Source organism: Vicia villosa, linkage group LG4 (assembly GCF_029867415.1).
Source record: "Vicia villosa cultivar HV-30 ecotype Madison, WI linkage group LG4, Vvil1.0, whole genome shotgun sequence".
NCBI lineage: Eukaryota > Viridiplantae > Streptophyta > Magnoliopsida > Fabales > Fabaceae > Vicia > Vicia villosa.
Genome location: NC_081183.1, coordinates 169,362,381 through 169,384,023, shown reverse-complemented (window position 1 = coordinate 169,384,023; position 21,643 = coordinate 169,362,381). Strand labels below are relative to the sequence as shown.

Sequence of the window (21,643 nt, the reverse complement as noted above, 5' to 3'; positions counted from 1 at the left end):
TATGAATTTAATGATTAATCATAAATATTTATCTACAAATAATTTAATATAACACTTTTTTATAATATTGCATTATTCACGTAAATATGTGAAATCTTTCAAATTTATAGAACATAATTGAAATTTTATATATATATATTTTAAATTTTGTTCATATTTAATATAATTTAAAAATACGTTTAGTATATGATATAATTTATATATATAAATTATTAAGATCAAAATTCTAATCAAACCCGTAACGCACGGGCCATAGAACTAGTAGAATAAAAGAGATACATTCGTACTCGTAGAACCGCTGACTTGTTTTGACTACTACTTTTCTAGACATCTCATTATATATATATCATGGCAACTTGGAAGCCAAAACCAATAGCCATCAAACCACTACCATCTCAACCTAGCTGTATTAGTATATAACCCAACAAACCCCTCATCCATTTCTCTCATCCCAAACTCCAAATAACAAACAAAAACCCATCTAGCAACCAATGTCCACCACTATTACTAACTTGTTTCTTCTTTTCACATTCATATTCCTCTCTCAAACTACACCTTCTCTCTCCAAAAGATGCCATCCAGAAGATGAAAGAATCCTCCTCCAAATCAAAAAGGAATTCAACAATCCATCTCTTCTCTCCTCATGGAAACCAAACACCGACTGTTGCAACTTCAACTGGTACGGCGTTGGTTGTTCCGCCTTAATCAACGAACGTGTCGGTTATCTCAGTATCTCAAACGACACAAACCTCTCTTCTCAATTTCCTCCATCCATCGCTAACTTACCTTTCTTAGAGGCACTATTTATCTTTGATTTACCAAATCTCACTGGACCAATTCCACAGTCTATAACCAAACTCACCAAACTCAAATACCTCACAATAAGCTCAACCGGCGTAACAGGTCCAATACCGAATTTCACAGACCAGTTTACAAACCTAGTTAACTTGGATCTTTCGCATAATAACCTCTTCGGAACACTCCCAACTTCACTATACAAATTACCTAGTCTGTCTGGTGTTCTCTTTAACAACAACAATTTAACAGGTTCAATCCCTACAACGTATGGTTACTTCAATAGCAGCAGCGTAACTTCTTTGGATCTCTCTTATAACAAACTCTCGGGGAAACTTCCTATTTCACTGGCCATGTTGGATATTTACGTTCTTGAATTGGCTTATAATAAGTTTGAAGGTGACGCTTCTATGCTTTTTGGTTCCAACAAAAAGACATTGGTAGTAGATATTTCGGGGAACCGTTTTGCTTTTGATTTTGGAAGAGTTGAGTTGTCTCAAACCATAACAACGTTGGATGTGAGTCACAATAAGATCTATGGTAACTTCCCTATGGCAATGGAAAATGTAACGTTTTTGAATGTGAGCTATAATAGGCTATGTGGTGAGATTCCAAAGGTTGGATATTTCAAAACTTTTGATGTTTCTTCATTTGTTCATAACAAGTGTTTGTGTGGATCTCCTCTTCCGAATTGCAAGTGATCATTGTAAGGACTAAGCTGTTGATTTACCACTCATCTATTATTCTATAAGTATTTTTTTGGTTATTTCTTCACATGTTATTTTACAATTGCAATCTACAAGTTCTCACATATATTTATCTGGTTTGTAAATTTGTAACCTTTAATGAGAAACTCATTCTTGTTTGGGAATGGATTCTCTCGAATGTGATTCAAAATAATCTATCGCAATTGAAATTCTTGTCATTTAAAGTTTTTAAGCATTTCTGGGGTGAAAGATTATTGTTGGGTTTTAAGTGTAACTCGTAAAGTTTCATATTGACTATAAGTAAAAAAAATGTGGAGTTTAAAAAGAGGTGACTCATACTCCATTGTCCTAGAGTGTCTTTGGATAAAATATTTTAACAAGAGAAAGTAATTTTTTGAACGAATGTTAAAATGATAGTAAATTTATGAGGTATTTTATTCAAGTTAAATTAAAGGAATTTCAAATGACATTAAAAAGTAAAGAATTTGAAATTGCTCGTCCATTCTATATAATATGTGAACGTTAAAATGGTTTATTATTAATTTTGCAAGTCGGTTCTCATATTCTACAAAAAAATTAAATTCACCTCTAAAATTTTCAAAAATTATAAATAAGCCCATAATAATTTTCATATTTTAAAAATCAGTCCCTTCAAATTTTCTAAAATTGTAAGTTGGTTGCTATTTTTTATATTTAAAATTTGACCCAAAAGTTTAAAAAAATTATGAAAAAGACCCAAAAATTTTAAAAATGAATCATTTTACTCCTCCATCCAAACAAAAGAATTTAAAAATGAATGAATTTCAATTGAATCATTTAAAATGCTTAGAATTTTGAATTCCTTGAAAATTCTAAATTACTTCATTGAAACACACTCTTAAGGTTTTCTCTTATAACCATGAATGTTTAGCCATACACACTTCTGACGCTCTCAAACTCATCCAACAAGTGGTATGAGAACCTTGGGGTTTATGGCCTAGCATACATAGACTAAGCTAGGCTATTTTTTAAAAAATAGAAGAAAAAAAGGCCTAGGCAAAATCTTATCTGTAATATCTCTGAAAGTTCTTATTTACCATGGTGTATTTTGGGGGATTTAAACAATATTCTCTCCTCGGAAGAAAAAAAAGGGAGAGTGGAAAGGCCTAATTGGTTAATCAATAGGTTTAGACAAGTTGTTCTAGACGCAGGTTTCGTGGATGTTCCTATGGAAGGATATTTCTTTACGTGGTTCAAAAGTCTTGGAACAGATAGAGCGGTTGAAGAAAAATAGATAGAGCTATGTACAATAGTGATTGGGGGTCTTTATTTTTGGATGCAAAAGCGAAATGTTTAACAGCTACTACTTCAAATCATTATCCAATCCTGTTACGTTGTGAGAGTATAGCGACTCAACATAAGGCTCCGATTAACTTCATATTTGAGAATGCCTGGTTAACTGAACTGGGGTTTGGTGACTTTGTTATTGAACAATGGCACAATCTCGAGAATTATCCTATTGTGGGAAAACTAGATAATTATGGAAACAATATGTTGAAGTGGAGCAAAGATGATTTCCGAGATCAGAAAGGAAATTGAGAGTCTTCACATAAAGATTGAACGAGTTCGATATCATGTTGGGGACAGAAATATAAACTACTTTACGGCCTCAAAAGACGCATAAACTCTCTTCTAGTTAAAGATGATATGTTTTAGAAGCAACAAGCTAAAGCTCACTTGTATAAGGATGGTGATCTTAATACCCGGTTTTTTCATATTACAACAACATCTAGGAAGAAAGTTAACACTATTAAGTCCCTCACAAATAGTCATAGGGAAGTCAGCTCTTCGACTAAAGATATGTGCAGAATCGCCCATGATTATTTTTCCTATTTATTCCAGAAGAAGCCAAACTCTCGTGATAGGGTATTACATGCTCTAAGTAATTCCATTACATATGGAGATAATAATATGTTAACGACTCCTTTGTTTTTGAGGAATTTAAAGAAGCAATCAATTCCATTCAAGCTGACAAGAGTCATGGTCCCGATGGCTAAAATCTTGGGTTTTATCAAGATATTTGGGATATTTATGGGATGGAGAATTTTAATGCTAGTTGTTCTTGGTTAGAAAATTGTGTTTTTCCTCCAAGCCTCAATATGCCAAATATTACACTAATTCCTAAAGGAGAAGTTCAAACTTCTATAAAAGATTGGAGATCAATCGCTTTGTGTAATGTTCTGTATTAGGCGATTTCCAAAGTTCTCGCAAATCATGTAAAGAAATTTTTAAATAAGTGTATCTCATTATAATCAATCGGCTTTCGTTCCTGGGAGATCTATTCTATATAACGTTATGGTAGCAATTGAGGTGGTTCATCATATGAAAACCAAAACTAAGGGTAAGATTGGAGATATAGCTCTTAAGCTTGATATCAGTAAAGCTTACGACATGATTGATTGGGATTATTTAAAGGATATTCTGATTACCATGGGCTTCAGTCAAAAGTGGGAAGGGTGGATCATGCTTTGTGTATAAACAATTTACTACTCTATGATCTTGAATGGTAACATGGTTGATCCAATTGTTCTTGGGCGGGGGCTAAGGAAGGTTAATCCCTTATCCTTGTACTTATATATCCTATGTTATGAAGGTCTAACAGTGCTTATCAAACTGGCTGAAGCTAGGGGATATTCATGGCATAAAAAATTGTAAGAATGATTTATCATATTTTATTTATTGTTTGTCAATGATTGTTTTTTGTTCTTCAAATCAACCACAAATGAAGCAATTGAGATGAATAATATTCTTTCCACTTATGAAGAAGCTTTTGGTCAAGATATCAACTTGCAAAAATGTGAATTCTTCTATAATAGGAATGTTGATCCATATGTAAAGAGTCTATTGGCTGATACTCTAGGGGTTCAAGAAGTGCTAGGGACAGGTAAGTATCTTAGTGTCCCTTCTATGAATGGTAGAAGTAGAAAAGCAACCTTCAAGTATATTTAAGACATGGTTTGGAAAAAGATTAATTCTTGGAGCAGCACGAGTCAATCTCAAGCAGGAAGAGAAACTCTCGTCAAATCCGTTCTTCAATCCACTCTGCCTTACATTATGAGTATATTTTTATTACCATCCTCTTTAAGTGATGAAATTGAGAAAATGATGAACTCCTTTTGGTGGGGACATAATCGTGATCTGGCAAAAGGAATACATTAGCTATCTTGGGATAAATTATCTATGTCGAAGAAGGACGAAGGTATGGGTTTCAAAAACCTTAGTGCTTTTAATTATGAAATTCTAGGTAAACAAGCTTATAGTTTCATGACAATGCCATATAATTTAGTCACCCAGATTGTATAAGGCTAGATATTTTCTCAAATGTGACTTTCTTGATTCAGCTATAGAGCACAACCCTAGTTATGTATGGATGAGCATTTGACGTTCAAAATTTGTGGTTCGAGGAGGGTATAAATGAAGCACTGGAATGGGAGAGAGTATTCCGAATTGGGGTCATACCTGGCTTCATGATAGCACCTTGTTGATTAATCTGTGGTCGAATAATTCGGTTGTGACTAATATGAAAGTTTCAAACCTGATGAGCTCTAATGGTAAAAAAATTGAACTCTAACGTGATCTACTCTCTAGTTAGGGGTGAAGCAGCAGATAAAGTCTTCAATACCCTATTATTAGAGGCGGTCTAGGTGGATAAGATATTGTGGAAGTTTGAAAATAATGGAAGATACTTTATGCGTAGTGCTTATCGCTATTGTATAAATGAAGCTACTGATAACTTGCATCTCAGAATTGACAAGAATTAGGACTTGATTTGGAACTTAAGTAGGCCCCTGAAAGGGTTAAAAACTTTTTGTGGTGTCTTTACAGGAATTGTGTGTCAACTAGAGTTCAATTAAAAGAAAAAGGTGTTGAATGTCCTTCTATTTACGGTGTCTACGGGGAAGAGGATAAGAATAATAATTATTTGTTCTTCCAATGCTCAAAGAGTACAAAATGTTGGGTGAAAGCTGGGCTTTGGACGATGTTGCAACAGACGCGGAATAATCAAGTAGCTTTTGCTACTACTGTCTTCTCCTTTTTGCAGGTCGCTAATCATGAGCAATATGAAGTATTGTCAACTATTCTGTGGAGTTTATGGAAATGCATGAATAATCATGTTTGGAATCAAATTGATGAATCCCCATACACAATCTCTAATCGTGCTCTGTAGTTATTGCTAGGATGGAGAAATGCTCAACAACCTATGAAAAGAAACACCTCTCAATCTTAAATATCAATTGATCCTAAGTGGAGCAAGTCAGAGGCTGGTCGTCTCAAATGTAATATTGATGCATCACTTCCCTAATAACAAGGTTGGCATATGTTCTTGCATCAGAGGTGAAGGTTTATTTATTGTAGCCCGAACGGAGTGGTTTTCACCATGTACAAGCGTCGGTGTAGGGGAGGCTTTAGGGCTCCTGACATCTATCAAATGGGTGTATGAGCTTGGTTTTGATAGTGTGGATTTTGAGATGGATGTTAAAAGCGCCATGGATAGTGTGAATAGTCAACATCCAAATGATACAGATTGTGGTGCTATTACTAGTGAATGTGAGTGCTTACTAGCTATTTTGTTTAGGAACTCTCATGTTAAGTTCGTTAGGAGACAAGCTCATGAAATTGCTCATGATTTGGCACTGGTGGCTCCATCTTTTACTAGTCTTCACAGTCTTACTGATGTACCAAAGTATATCCAGAATCTTAAAAATATATATGTTTATTAATTTTAAAAAGGGTTAAATGCAATTCCCCCTACCATTAGGGCGTGTTTCAGAATTGCCCCCCTGAATATTTTTTTTAAAGATCACACCCTTATAAAAATGAAAACCCAGTTTCACCACACCCTTTTACTACCAGTGCTGACTGGGCTTTGACTATTGGATGACGTGGCAAAGAACCAATGCTGGCTGTGTTTTCTTTAGATTTCTAGGGTAAGCTTCCTCCCCCAATCTGAAAATTGCTCGTACGAGATTCATTTCCATCCCTGTGCTTACCCTGTTCTTCCTCGTCCGTTCAATTTGTTCATCGCAGAGCCATGGTTGGAAGCAGTTCACGCACAAGCACGATTGGGTCAGTATCATCGCATGATTTGCCCAGATGTGGGTGTGGTAAAACGATGAAAATGTGGAGAGCCAACACAGTGCAAAACTCCAATCGAAAATTCTTGAAATGTCGAAGCGCTGGGGTGAGTATGTTTATGCCATCATCTAATATTGATTTTTCTATATGCTAACTCAGGTTCCATCTCCTTTTGTATAGACTGGGAATAGGTGTGAACTTTTTCTATGGGATGATGAAATATTCCATTTCAGCAAAGGAGAAACTGCCACTTCACCATTTTGTAAGAAGTGTGATATACTACAAATGAAACTGGAATCAGTGTCAAACAAATTGGAGAAAGCGAAGATGAAGGTTGAAGTTCAGAAAAGGAAAACCATGCAGCTTAGGATAGCACTTGTTGTGTGTTGTATGATTGTTGGTTGTATTTACAATTTCATGTAATCTGTCTAATTTAGTTAGGGTTGAATGATGTAATTTTCAATGATGTGTAATATACTTGGAAACATGTTTTTATTGGAAGGAGCTTCTTGCTTTTTTTAACAGTTTAATTTGGTATCAATTTTCTGAGGCACACTACTGCATAATTCTGTAATAACCAAAAGCACATATGTGCATAATTCAAATCATATATAAATAACAGAAATGCATAATTGAGTTGATACCAAAAGCACCAAATGTGCATAATTCCGTTGATAGCAAAAGCACCAAATGTGCATAATACAGTTTACATCAAAAGCACCAAATGTGCATAATTCTGTTTACATGAAAAGCACCAAATGTGCATAATCCAGAAACCCACTTAATGCACAAATGTGCAATTCAGTCAATACAAAAAGCACATATGTAAACAGACATAGTGCATAATTAGTTCATTACAAAAGGCACCAAAATGTGCAACAGACATAATAAACAGACATAGTAAACTACAAGTCATTGATAGACTTCTTTTTTGGGGTCTTCTTCAAATTCTTCTTAGGAGTAGTCTTCATCTTCCTTTGTGATTCATTGCTATCTTCTTCTCCTGTTATCAAAAATGGTTGTTCTGGTGCAGACCCATGGCCTGTGAAAGGTTTTGGTTTTTTAAACCAATTTTCCTTAATTCTCTCACTGACCCTCTTTCTCACTGGTTTCACTTGAGCTTTTCCTTTGTTTTTGGCACTGACTTCAGCTGGAGTTGGTTTGACTTGACTGATTTTGACTACTCTTGGCCTGCCTTCACTTGGATTGACTACTCCTGCATTGCCTTCACTTGGATTGCCCTCACTTGCATTGCCTTCACCTGTTCTGACCTCAGTTGGATTGGCCTCATTGACCTCATTCGGATTGGCCTCATTGACCACATTTGTTTTGACCTCATTGACCTCATTTGTGTTGACTGCACTAGCACTTGGAGTGTCTACACTTGCATTAGTAGCAGTCCTCAATTGTCCTTTTTTCTGCAACATAATTACACTATCAGTAGTAGAATTTAAAGCATAAAGCAATATCAATATCCATTAAGATCATACCTTTCTTTTCAAGGCACTTGGATCTTGCACCTTGCTCTTGCATGACTTAATATTATGCCCAATCTTGTCACATCTAGTGCACCTGTAAGACACACCAGGTAGCCTCCTCCTAGCACCTTCCTCTCTAGTTTCCCTAATCCTCAATTTCCTTGGTCTACCAGGACCCTTTTTAAAGTCAGGAGGCAAGAGATCTTCACTTTCAACAATAGGCCACATGTCCTGTCCATTTATAGGACTAATAGGAAAACCATAACACAAAGCATATTTCTCCCTACTATAACATTCATGAACAAACAACTCTGGATTTTGCTGTCTAAATCCTAGGGCAGCAACAACATGCCTACAGGGTATACCAACTAGCTGCCAAAAATTACATGAGCATGACCTTTTAGCTATGTCAACTATAAATTCTTGGCTGTTATAAGCATGTGTGACTTGAAATGTTTCCCCCGTTGCCCATGTTGGTAACCACTGACCACTCATAGCTACCTCAGCATCTAGTCTCCTCCTAGGGATTGACATGATTTTGTGTGGCCATTTATCAAGTTTCAAAGTAGATTGGCTACACCTATTCAGTAGATTAGGCTGAAATGTAAAACGTAATGTAAGAAAAAAGTTTGCAAACCATGATACAAGCAAGTTACAGACATCGATTAATGGAACTAACCTCTGAACATTCGCCGTTGCCGTCCATTGATTCGTCTTCCTCCACTTCCTTCTGCTTCCGAGTCGTCTTCTCCAACACAAACAATGAACCCTAGAATTTCTATTTCACGGGGGGTAAACATAAAGAAAGGTTCACGAATTTTAATTTTAAAAATTGGTTCTTTGCCACGTCATCCAATAGTCAAAGCCCAGTCAGCACTGGTAGTAAAAGGGTGTGGTGAAACTGGGTTTTCATTTTTATAAGGGTATGATCTTTAAAAAAAAATATTCAAGGGGGCAATTCTGAGACACGCCCTAATGGCAGAGGGGAATTGCATTTAACCCTTTTAAAAATATATATCACAGTAATCAAAAGGTTATGCATTTTAATGTAAAATTTATAATTCAACAATAAAATTTTGAATTTTTTAAATGTTATTAAAAGCTTAAAAAATAATATTTTATAATTGATCACTTTATTTTCACTAAAAATACGGCTAACAAATACATGTATAAGTATAAACGTTGGTGTTCATACAATATGATCTCGAATACAAAATTTTTTTTAAAACTCAAATATGGAATAGGTACTACAGGATCCTGTGCTCACATCCTATTCATTATCATCTCAATGGAGAGAAGGACCACCAACCCCATAACCCTATAAAACCCTACAAAACAGTACAAATTCCGCCTCTACATCCATTGTACAGTATCACAAGTCAAAAGCATAGCCAGCTTACAACCATAAATCTTTCACATAAAAGACAATAATCAACCCAACACAAAAAGCATAAAATGCAGCACCCAAATGGGAGAGACCCCAAAATGATAATTAACAATCACAATATAGTCTCCTGGACCCTTGTGGCCATTTTTTATTCCATATCTGAAGCTGTACACCAAGGAGAGCTGACTTGTTTTGACTTCTACATTTCTAGACATCTATCTCATAATGGCATCACGACTTGAAAGACAACAATAGCCTTCAACCATTATTCTCACTTTACAATACTATATTCATACCTTCTTAAACATCTCATAGTGGCATGTCAACTTGCAAGCCATGAGCCATCAACTTACACTTTCCAACATCATATAAACCAACCAACCTCATCCATTTCTCTTATCCCAATCCCCAAACTCAACAAAATATCCAAACAAATGACCACTATCACTAACTTTTTCCTTCTATTCATTTTCATATTCATATTCCTCTCTCAAGCTACATCTCTCTCAAAAGCATGCCATCCACAAGATGAAGCCATCCTTCTCCAAATCAAAAAAGAATTCAACAATCCATCTCTTCTATCTTCATGGATACCACACACTGATTGTTGTAACTTTAACTGGTCCGGCGTTGCTTGCTCGTCCTTAACCAACGATCGCGTCACCGATCTAAGTATCTCGAACGACATCCACATTACTTCTAAGTTTCCTCCATCTATTGCTAACCTACCTTACTTAGAGACTTTATTTATCTTTAATCTACCAAATCTCACTGGCCCAATTCCACAATCCATCACCAAACTCACCAACCTTCGATACCTTACAATCAGTAAAACCGGTGTAATAGGTCCAATACCTAAATTTACGGACCGATCTAAAAACCTAGTTGAGTTGGATCTATCACACAATAACATCACTGGAACACTCCCTCCTTCACTATATAAATTGCCAAATCTTTCAGGGATTCTCTTTAACAATAACAAGTTAAGAGGCTCGATCCCGACTTCATATGGTTACTTCAATAATAGCCATGTTTCCACTTTAGATCTCTCTTACAATAAACTATCGGGGAAACTCCCGATTTCGTTGTCCAAGTTGGATATTTACCTTGTTGAATTGGCTTATAATAAGTTTGAAGGTGATGCTTCTATGCTTTTTGGTTCCAATAAAAAGACATTGGTAGTAGACATTTCGGGGAACCGTTTTGCTTTTGATTTTGGAAGAGTTGAGTTGTCTCAAACCATAGCAACATTGGATGTGAGTCACAATAAGATCTATGGTAATTTTCCTATGGCAATGGAAAATGTAACGTTTTTGAATGTGAGTTATAATAGGTTGTGTGGTGAGATTCCAAAGGTTGGATATTTCAACACTTTTGATGTTTCTTCATTTGTTCATAACAAGTGTTTGTGTGGATCTCCTCTTCCAAGCTGCAAGTGATCATTCATGTGCTATTGTTTATGTAATCAATTTATGGTGGGTTTACAATCCTTGTAGATTTGTGTTATAGATAAATGGGAGGTAATGGTTTTAACTTTTAATTAATATCCATGTCGTGGTCTTTTATTTATGATATAAATTAATCATCATGTATTTATTAAAAAATGCTTGAGGTTGTGAATAAGTTACTTGCTATAAAACCATTTAAAAATGGTAAATTTTTCGGTACTCGGGAACAAAGAATATGGACAAGTCTTGAGTATTGAAAAAGAATTATAAATGTGAGTAGCGTTCGTTCGCTGAGAAGTCTACTATCTACATATTACTAAAAAATTGATCAAACTGACAAAATTACCCTTCTCACTAAAAAATATTACACTATAAATTGGATAAAATAGTAATTAACAAAATCACCCTATCACCTTTCTATTGTCCAATGAAAATGAAGACTTTTGCCAAATGTCAATTACAATATTTAAGATTCAACTTTTTCTCCCCAACACACATCTTCTCTCTCTTATTTCAAATTTCAAATTTCGTTCACATTTTGAAATTCTGGAGTCAGATACGTGATGTCGAACAGGATGTCACGACACTACTATCTGAAAAATTTTAAACCAATGAACAAGAAAGAAACAAACAAATAACAAACAACACAAGAGAGTTGTTAACCCAGTTCGGTGCAAACACACCTACATATAGGGGCTACCAAGCCAGGGAGGAAGTCCACTATAAGTAGTATCAATTTAGAGTAATACAGTTCAAGATTACACCTTTCACTTAATATCTACCCAATGCAACTTCAACCTAATACTACTTAGATCAGAGATTCCACTCACTCCCCCTCAATCACAGCAGTGATGAATAACACTCAACGAATATGAATAGAAGACACACTTCAAGGACACAACTTTATCTTGCTTAAAAGCTTCAATCAAGTACAATGATACTCTTGCTTAAAAGCTTCAAGTACCTCTTACAACTCAAACAAAAACACCTAGACCAAGACAATCATCATGATGATTGTTTGGCTTACAAGAAAGCTAGAACTTAAAAACCCTAATAACGAAAACCTCTAAAAACTTCTCTTAGAAAATCTGTACACGGGCTGCAGCTTCTTCATAATATATATAGCCTTCAAAACGCAGCAGCTGGGCCTTGGATCAAAATTAGTCTTTAACCTAATTAAACTAATTTCCACAAATCAAGGAACCAAAATAAGAGCAATTAAAGACGTCCTTGAAAAGATCAAACAGATCATAATCTAATATTTCCAAGTAAGGCGCAGTCCAATATTTCCAAGTAAGGCGCATAGGATCTTAACAGATCACACAAACATAATCAGTAACAGAATAAGATGTAACAGCTACGGACGTCATGACATCGGCCTTGACATCAGGTAAAGGCCTGCATAAGTAAAAACTTCACAACAGTAGAATGCATGTCATGACACCAGTTTTGACATGATAATATCACAATGAGTTTTACCAAAAATTACAGCCAATCAACAACATCTACAAACTCCCCCTTTGGCAAATTTTTGGCTAAAACACGAATAGATGTAACCATATAATATCAGAGCACAAGCAGCAGATCACAACACCAAGAATACAGAAAAATAAATTCTGTAGCAAAAGGGAAACAACAACCAGCTTGTTTAATCACCAGAAAACTAGAAAACAGGTATTTAAACATCTGTTACAGAATACCAATATCCATTGTCAAAGAGACCAGAAACCAGAAAACCAGAAAATATCCATTACTCCCCCTTTTTAGCCACAAAAGGAAGCCAAACCAAAACAGAAGTACAAAAAGAGAAACACCAAGTCAGTCAACAGCATAAATGAAGTATGGCTAATTGTCAGATCCACCAGTCTCTTCATCAGCATCACTACTCCCAGTCTCTTCAGCACCCTCACTATCCTCAGCCTCTTCATCATCACCACTATCAGCACCATTTTCTTCATCATTAGTTTCACCATCACTTCCACCAGCATGATCATCATCTGCAGACTGCTCAAGTCTTTGAATGAGCTTTTCAAGCTTCATCTTCCTATTGTCCAACTCTTTACAAGTCTCTTTCAGCTCAGCAATAAGAGAGGATTTGTTCACAAATTTGCTGGTTTGTGATGTCCCAGCAGATGTTATGTCATCTGACCTTTGGAGCAGCTTATAGTGGAAGGACAAAGCACTCTCCCTCTTACACACAGAGTCTTTAGCTTTCACAATTCCAGGGTATTGCTTGAGGATTATCCCACATATCAGGGATGGAAACGCAATGGGTAGCTTGGTAGCAGAGGTACCAACATGCCTCATAGTTTGATCAAATATGTAAGTTCCATAATCAAACTTTGTCTTGGTTCCCACAGCATATATGAATCTACCTAGGCCAACAGCAATGGTAGAAGTGTGATTGGTAGGCACCCAGTTAGCAGCACCAATTTTGTGCAGCAAAGCATACATGACATTAAGAAGACTAGAAGACAATTTACTCTTTATGGGCCATTTCTTAACCTTACCACCAGTGATAACTTTGCACACCTCATTGTCAGTCACTTCAAGCTCAGGTTGAGCCTCGTCATCCCTACCTAGATAGAGGTTGACAATAGTTGGGGAGAAATCTATACATTTTCTTCTAACATACACCTTATGAAAATCCTCAGCTTTCCCATCAGCACAATCTTGAGACAAATTTACTATAAACTCCTTCGCGAGCATTTCATAGCATTTAGAAAGATGAGTAACAGTTTTAAGCAAACCTGCATATTTGATGAGCTTCATGACCTCTTGACATTCCAGAGCATCATTTGCAAGCTCTCTTTCCAGAGCCAGTCTTCTCTGATAAACAAACTTCCACTGGATAGCATTTGAAGCATAGTGCAAATAAATGTTGTCCAAGGGAACATCACGAACCTTTGTGGAGGATTTGGTGACAGCAATCTTCTTCTTTGAAGGGATGTCAGGGACATCACTTAGGACATTTGTGGGAATAGGGACCGTTTGGAAGGAGTGAAAGTGAGGGGGAAAATACACTTTAATATGCAATGATAACAAATATTTGGAGAATAGAATACTATTGGCCCCACAAACGGTTAATTGCTATAATTCCTCACAAAGACAAATACCTAGCTTACTTCTCAAATTTTCAAATTGATTAGCATCCAAAGCTTTTGTGAAAATATCAGCCAGTTGAAGGTTAGTAGCAACATGTTCCAAGGCAATTACTTTATCTTCAACAAGATCTCTTATGAAGTGATGCCTAATATCAATGTGCTTGGTCCTACTATGCTGAATAGGATTCTTTGAAATATTAATGGCACGTAGGTTGTCACAATATAATGTCATGACATCTTGTGTGACATTATATTCTGTTAACATTTGTTTCATCCAAACAAGCTGAGAACAACTACTCCCTGCTGCAATGTATTCTGCCTCTGCAGTGGATAGGGATACACAATTTTGTTTCTTGCTGAACCAAGAGATAAGGTTATTCCCCAAGAAGAAATATCCTCCTGATGTACTTTTTCTGTCATCAGCACTTCCAGCCCAATCGGTATCACAATATCCAGTGAGAATTGGTTCACACCCATGAGAGTAGAGCATACCATACTCACAAGTACCATTCACATATTTCAGAATCCTCTTGACTTGATTTATGTGACTGATCTTGGGCTCTGCTTGATATCTAGCACACACCCCAACAGCAAAAGCAATATCAGGCCTACTAGCTGTGAGATACAGCAAGCTTCCTATCATGCTTCTATACAAACTTTGATCAACATTAGTGCCCTTTTCATCTTTGGACAATTTTAAATGAGTAGGTGCAGGGGTTCTTTTGTGACTAGCATTTTTCATCCCAAATTTTTTGACAATGTTTCTGGCATACTTGCTCTGAGAGAGAAAAATTGAGTCTTCCATCTGTTTAACTTTCAGCCCAAGAAAGTAAGTTAATTCTCCAACTAGACTCATTTCAAATTCTGATTGCATCTGATCAACAAAATTTCTAATCATCTTGTCTGACATCCCACCAAACACAATATCATCCACATAGATTTGAGCAATCAGGATCTTTCCTCCTTCATCTTTAACAAAAAGAGTTTTATCTATCCCTCCTTTCCTGTAACCATTACTTCTAATTCTCACAACACCATTTTCCTTTTCCCTTTGAATTCTTTGACACAGGTCTTTGAATACATCAAACACATCTGACTTCTATCTGATGAAGTTTATCCAAGTGTATCTGGAGTAGTCGTCCACAACCACATAAGCATATTTCTTTCCACCAAGACTTTCCATTTGCATAGGTCCCATCAAGTCCATATGAAGCAGTTCTAGAACTCTGGAAGTAGTCAGATGTCTAACCTTTGTATGTGACATCCTGGTTTGTTTTCCTACCTGACATTCACCACATATTCTTCCTTCATCAATTTGTAACTTGGGAATTCCTCTCACAGCTTCCATAGAAATAATCATTTTCATACCTCTTAGATGAAGGTGACCAACTTTTTGATGCCACAACTTTGCTTCTTCTTCTTTAGAACATACAGTTGAGTAGCTAGATTCATGAGAAACCCACAAGTAACAGTTATCTTTGAATCTGACTCCCCTCATTACTATTTCCTTTCCTTCATTAGTAACCACACACTCAGCTTTAGTGAAGTTAACTTGGTATCCTTGGTCACAAAGTTGACTAATGCTTATAAGATTAGCAGTCAAGCCTTTGACCAACAAAACACCCTCTAGATTTGGAACTCCTGAACAGTCTAGTTTTCCAACCCCTTTGATTTCTCCTTTAGCTCCATCACCAAAAGTAACATAGCTAGTAGAATGGTTTTTGATATCTACTAATAGATTCTTGATTCCAGTCATGTGTCTGGAACATCCACTGTCAAAATACCAATCTTCTTTGGTTGATACTCTGAGATATGTATGAGCTATTAAAGCCATATTTTTAGGTGTCCACTGTTGCTTCTTGATGGGCATGATCTGCTTGGGTCTGTAATATGGAGCTTGGTCTGGGTATCCATATAATCTGAAACAGAAGGGCTTAATGTGTCCAAATCTACCACAGTAATGGCATCTCCATCTTTGAAATTTCCTCTTCATTTTACTTTTGTCATGATGTTGAGTCACATGTTTTGACATCGGGTTCAACATCTTAGATTCTGGTTTAGCATTACTACTAGCTTGAGGATGTTTCTTTGCACCAACAAATCCTATACCAGACATATCTCCTGAACCCTTTCCAATCTGTAAAATCTCTTCCAACATATCAGAACCACTATTTAACATTTTGACAGATTTTGACATCTGATCAAGTTTGGATTTTAGCAAGGTAACTTCACTGTTTAGACCAGATATAGTTTCAAGAAGCCCTTTGTTATCAGCCTCCAACTAACTTTGTATTTCTTCTGCTTTTCACCTTGTTGACAGACTTCAGCACTTCTGATACATAGCTTCCTATAAGAGGCTGCCAATTCTTCAAAGGTTAGCTCATCTTCACTAGAATCTTCATCAGAAACACCAACACCAGTAAGGGCTGTGACATGTTTGGCAGATTCTTCTTCAAAATCACTCTCAGAATCTTCATCAGACCAGGAGACTGACAGTCCTTTCTTTTGTTTCTTGAGATAAGTGGGACATTCAGCTCTAATATGTCCATATCCTTCACATTCATGACACTGAATTCCTTTGCTTTGATTGTACTTTTCTTCAGGTTTTACTCTTCTGCTAGAGTCATAGGATCTGTTAGTGTCAGATGAGATGTTCTTGACATTTGGTCTTGGCTTCTGATCCATTCTTCTCATAATTTTGTTAAATTGTCTTTCAAGCATGGCTATAGATTCAGATAGATTTTCTTCTCTACCTTCCTCTACTTCTTCTTGAGAGTTGGACACAAAAGCTAGACTTTTATTCTTCTTTTCAGTATTGTCATTGATCCCCATCTCAAAGGTTTGAAGAGATCCAATTAATTCTTCTACCTTCATATTGCTGATATCTTGTGCCTCTTCTATAGCTGTGACTTTCATATCAAATCTCTTCGGTAAGGATCTAAGGATCTTTCTCACTAGCTTTTCATCAGACATTTTTTCTCCTAAAGCTCCTGAGGTATTAGCAATTTCAAGTATATTCATGTGAAACTCATGAATACTTTCATCATCTTTCATCCTTAGATTCTCAAACTTTGTAGTTAGCAACTGAAGTCTTGACATCTTAACTTTGGAGGTGCCTTCATGAGTAGTTCTGAGGGTATCCCAAACATCTTTGGCTAGTTCACAATGGTGTACTAGTCTGAATATATTCCTATCAATTCCATTGAATAGAGCATTTAAAGCTTTAGAGTTGCCAAGAGCCAGCTCCTCCTCATCTTTGCTCCATTCTTCCTCAGGTTTGAGGGATGACTTGCCATCTTTTCCAGTAGTGACAGGATGTTCCCATCCTTTGTTTGCAGCTCTCCATGCTTTACTATCCAAGGATTTCAGAAAAGCCACCATACGAGGTTTCCAATAATCATAATTAGATCCATCCAGAATGGGTGGTCTGTTCACAAATCCACCACCTTCCTTGTCCATAGTACCAGAAAGTGATGTCCCTAGATCTCACCCAGTAAGAAAAACAGGCAGGGTGCCTGCTCTGATGCCAGTTGAAATTCTGGAGTCAGATACGTGATGTCGAACAGGATGTCACGACACTACTATCTGAAAAATTTTAAACCAATGAACAAGAAAGAAACAAACAAATAACAAACAACACAAGAGAGTTGTTAACCCAGTTCGGTGCAAACACACCTACATCTAGGGGCTACCAAGCCAGGGAGGAAGTCCACTATAAGTAGTATCAATTTAGAGTAATACAGTTCAAGATTACACCTTTCACTTAATATCTACCCAATGCAACTTCAACCTAATACTACTTAGATCAGAGATTCCACTCACTCCCCCTCAATCACAGCAGTGATGAATAACACTCAACGAATATGAATAGAAGACACACTTCAAGGACACAACTTTATCTTGCTTAAAAGCTTCAATCAAGTACAATGATACTCTTGCTTAAAAGCTTCAAGTACCTCTTACAACTCAAACAAAAACACCTAGACCAAGACAATCATCATGATGATTGTTTGGCTTACAAGAAAGCTAGAACTTAAAAACCCTAATAACGAAAACCTCTAAAAACTTCTCTTAGAAAATCTGTACACGGGCTGCAGCTTCTTCATAATATATATAGCCTTCAAAACGCAGCAGCTGGGCCTTGGATCCAAATTAGTCTTTAACCTAATTAAACTAATTTCCACAAATCAAGGAACCAAAATAAGAGCAATTAAAGACGTCCTTGAAAAGATCAAACAGATCATAATCTAATATTTCCAAGTAAGGCGCAGTCCAATATTTCCAAGTAAGGCGCATAGGATCTTAACAGATCACACAAACATAATCAGTAACAGAATAAGATGTAACAGCTACGGACGTCATGACATCGACCTTGACATCAGGTAAAGGCCTGCATAAGTAAAAACTTCACAACAGTAGAATGCATGTCATGACACTAGTTTTGACATGATAATATCACAATGAGTTTTACCAAAAATTACAGCCAATCAACAACATCTACACATTTCATTTTTCCACACTTTCTTACTTTCATTTTAATTTTTCTTCATTTACTTATTATCACAAAAATTATAATCTATTTTTTAATTTTAATAAAATTAAATATTTATTAATCTTACGGATCATAGTCAACACAATATTTAATTTTTTTTAATTGATCATTACACACTTTCTCTATCTTAATTAAAATTTAAAATTTCTCTCACATTTTTTTTCACACTTTCTTACTTTTTTTTTAAATTTTTTTCTCTATTTATTTATTACTCCTAAAAAAATATATTTTTTAATTTTAATAAAATCAAAAATTTTGCTTTATCACGGGTCACTATCAACATAATATATATTTTATTTTAATCAATCATTTTCTTTATTTGAGTGATAATATCCTTATTTTTTTTATTTTCTCCATCTCAAATTTTTGTATGATTATTTAATGCAATTAAATTTATATGATTATTATTCATTTTATATTTGTATTTAAATATATTTTATATTGCATCAAAGATTTTTTTTTTATTTCACGGGTCATTATCATTACAATATCAATTTTATTTTAATCAACAACTACTATTAATTGAGAGATAATTTATTTTAATCGACAACTACTATTAATTGAGAGATAATTTTTATTTTTAAATGTTAAAATTTCATTTTTTTTTTTCAACTTACAATTCTTTTTGTATAATTATTTAATATAATTGAATTTATATGATATTTTTCATTTATAATTAAACAATTCATTTTAAATTTATACGTATCTAATTAAATTTTATACAATATCAAATAAATGTACCCGTGCGGAAGCACGGGTCTGCACGGGTATCTTACTAGTCTTGCATTTATTAGGAATGTGGAGACTTTAAGGTTTATAAGTGGGAAAATTCATTCACCTATCATCTTAAAGTTTTGGGTGAATATGTAGTATGTCTCTCACAAAGTATATTGTTCAAAAGAAAAATCCTCAAATATAAAAAATGTTTTTCGCTTGACCGCCCCAAATTGTGCCAGCAAATAGTATCAAAGTCTGGTTTCGAGAAAGGGACCGACTTACTTGTATCGAAATGCTCATGGGAGATGTCCCGTTGAAGAGAGTCAGCGGTGGTACAAGTGTATGTGGAAGAAAGAGTTTCCACGAGGAGCATTGTGGATAAAGTCACACTTAAGGGAGAGTGTTGAAAAAGAATTACAATTGTGAGTAGTGTAGGAAAGTCCCACAATGATTAGAAATGTGGAGATTTAAGCATTTATAAGTGGGAGAATCTACTAATCTATCACTTTAAAATTTTTAGTAAATATGTAGTATGTCTCTCACAAAATGTGTCCTTCAAATGAAAAGTCCCCAAATATAAAAAAATGTCATGTTATTCTTGTGGACTTTCATGTGCTCAACTAGAGGCTAACACAATGGACATTGCCTTAAACCATTTCTCGAGGGACAATTTCAACCACAAGGGGAGCAGTATGAATATGATGCTCACAACCTCAACACAATGGACAACCTAAATTTTTTCAAAGCCACGTGAATTTTGTTAACTGATACCCAAAATTTCTTTCATAGAATAACTACATTAATTTCAATACATGTGATGACACACAATCTTACTACTATTTCTTAGCATTTTTTATATTATTTAAAATAGACTTATGATTAACATTGCATGAATTACAGCAAATTATAGGAGGATTCAAGACTTTTGTGAAAAGTCTCATTTCAGCTCAAATTACTATAAACAAACAAATCCTCAATGTTTCTACATGGAGAAATTTAGTGACATAAAACAAAACAAGAATAGCATGCAAGAAAAAGTTAATGAGGAAGAAAAAATTAATTTAAATCACGGCATGATGGCACTTGATTGTGTGACATGATCAAACACCAAATCATAGTGACAGGTGGACTTACTGAAAAAATTGTGGCATGAGGCAAGAAATTTGTGGTGTAATCCTGTGTGTTTAACTCGTCACTATATAAGAAAGATTTGACCATTTTGCAAGGGTTCAAAATTTTAAACATAAGAGACGTTTGCAAAAAATTTATAGATAAAGATTGATGCTTCTACCCCTTTGAAATTCAATTATCTTCTTGTATTGGAAATTTATCTATAGACCTCCCAACCTTCTAGTTCACCTCTGGTGAAAAACTCAAACTACCCCTGACTTCGGAAGTTCATTTCCGAAATGCAAGGAAAAGGCGTTTTCGGAGATGCATCTCCGAAAGCGTCTTTTTTTTTTTGAAAAAATTGTCTTATTTCGGAAGTTCATTTCCGAAATACTGCGATTTCTGCAGATTTATCAAAACACTCCCCCTCCCCCAATCATTTACCCTAAATCAAAACAAAAAGTGGCAAAGGCGAAAATTTGTGCAAACAGAATTCCAAGGGTGCATCAAGGCTCCAATCACACTGCTAAACAACATTCAAAAGCCCTCAATCCTAACACTTTGTAAGTTTTGAAATTTTTAGATTCATTATTCAAATGCATGTTATTTAGGGTTTTAATTGCATAAATGATATATGGTTAGGTTGTTAGTAGTATTTAGGTTGTTTAGAAGCATTTTGATTGGGTTTGAAGTTTGGTTTAGGGGTCTGCCATGGAAGTTGCAGGAAACTCCATCGCAGGGGTGTTTCGGAAGTTCATTTCCGAAAACACCTTCATCCCAGTTTTCGGAAATGAACTTCCGAAATGTATCAGAAGTTCAAATTTTTTTGTTTTTTATTTTGGTCTCGCATATTAATCGATTTCAATTGTTTACAGGAACATGTCAGACAACTAACCAGCACGCATCAGACAGGGAAGGGAGACCAAGACTGCGTCGGCTAAAGAGGGTAGGGAGTGTTCGTTTTAATTTGCAAGTACTTTATTTTTAACGCCTCTGTTTATCGTGCCTGTTTCTTTGAAGTTTGTGTGCATGCGTTCTAACTTCTTTGACGGCGTGTCGCTGGTTTCCAACGTCTTTGTTCTTTAATGACTTGTCTATTTCCTAAGCGTTTTTGTCCCCTTTCTTCTTTTATAAAAGGAGGTCTCATGGACCTTTCTTTCTTCATTTTTACGCAGGAATGGGTGGCGCTAAGGGAAGAAAGGGTTCTTCAAAGAAGGAGGTGAAGGAGGT

At 35.6% G+C, this 21,643-nt stretch overlaps 2 protein-coding genes across 2 annotated transcripts; both read left to right on the top strand.

Annotated features, from left to right (window-relative positions):
* Positions 1 to 451: 451 nt before the first annotated feature.
* LOC131600236 (polygalacturonase inhibitor-like) lies at positions 452 to 1,804 on the top strand. The gene has a single exon (XM_058872428.1). It carries the CDS (start codon positions 492 to 494, stop codon positions 1,494 to 1,496), a length of 1,005 nt encoding a protein of 334 aa, XP_058728411.1. The 5' UTR covers positions 452 to 491; the 3' UTR covers positions 1,497 to 1,804.
* A 7,985-nt stretch (positions 1,805 to 9,789) lies between these two features.
* Positions 9,790 to 11,086, top strand: LOC131600235 (polygalacturonase inhibitor 1-like). The gene has a single exon (XM_058872427.1). It carries the CDS (start codon positions 9,917 to 9,919, stop codon positions 10,919 to 10,921), a length of 1,005 nt encoding a protein of 334 aa, XP_058728410.1. The 5' UTR covers positions 9,790 to 9,916; the 3' UTR covers positions 10,922 to 11,086.
* Positions 11,087 to 21,643: the final 10,557 nt, after the last annotated feature.

What these genes read in the sequence shown, in the direction of transcription:
- LOC131600236 (XM_058872428.1), top strand. Translation starts at nt 492, where the DNA reads ATGTCCACCACTATTACTAACTTGTTTCTTCTTTTCACATTCATATTC.
- LOC131600235 (XM_058872427.1), top strand. Translation starts at nt 9,917, where the DNA reads ATGACCACTATCACTAACTTTTTCCTTCTATTCATTTTCATATTCATA.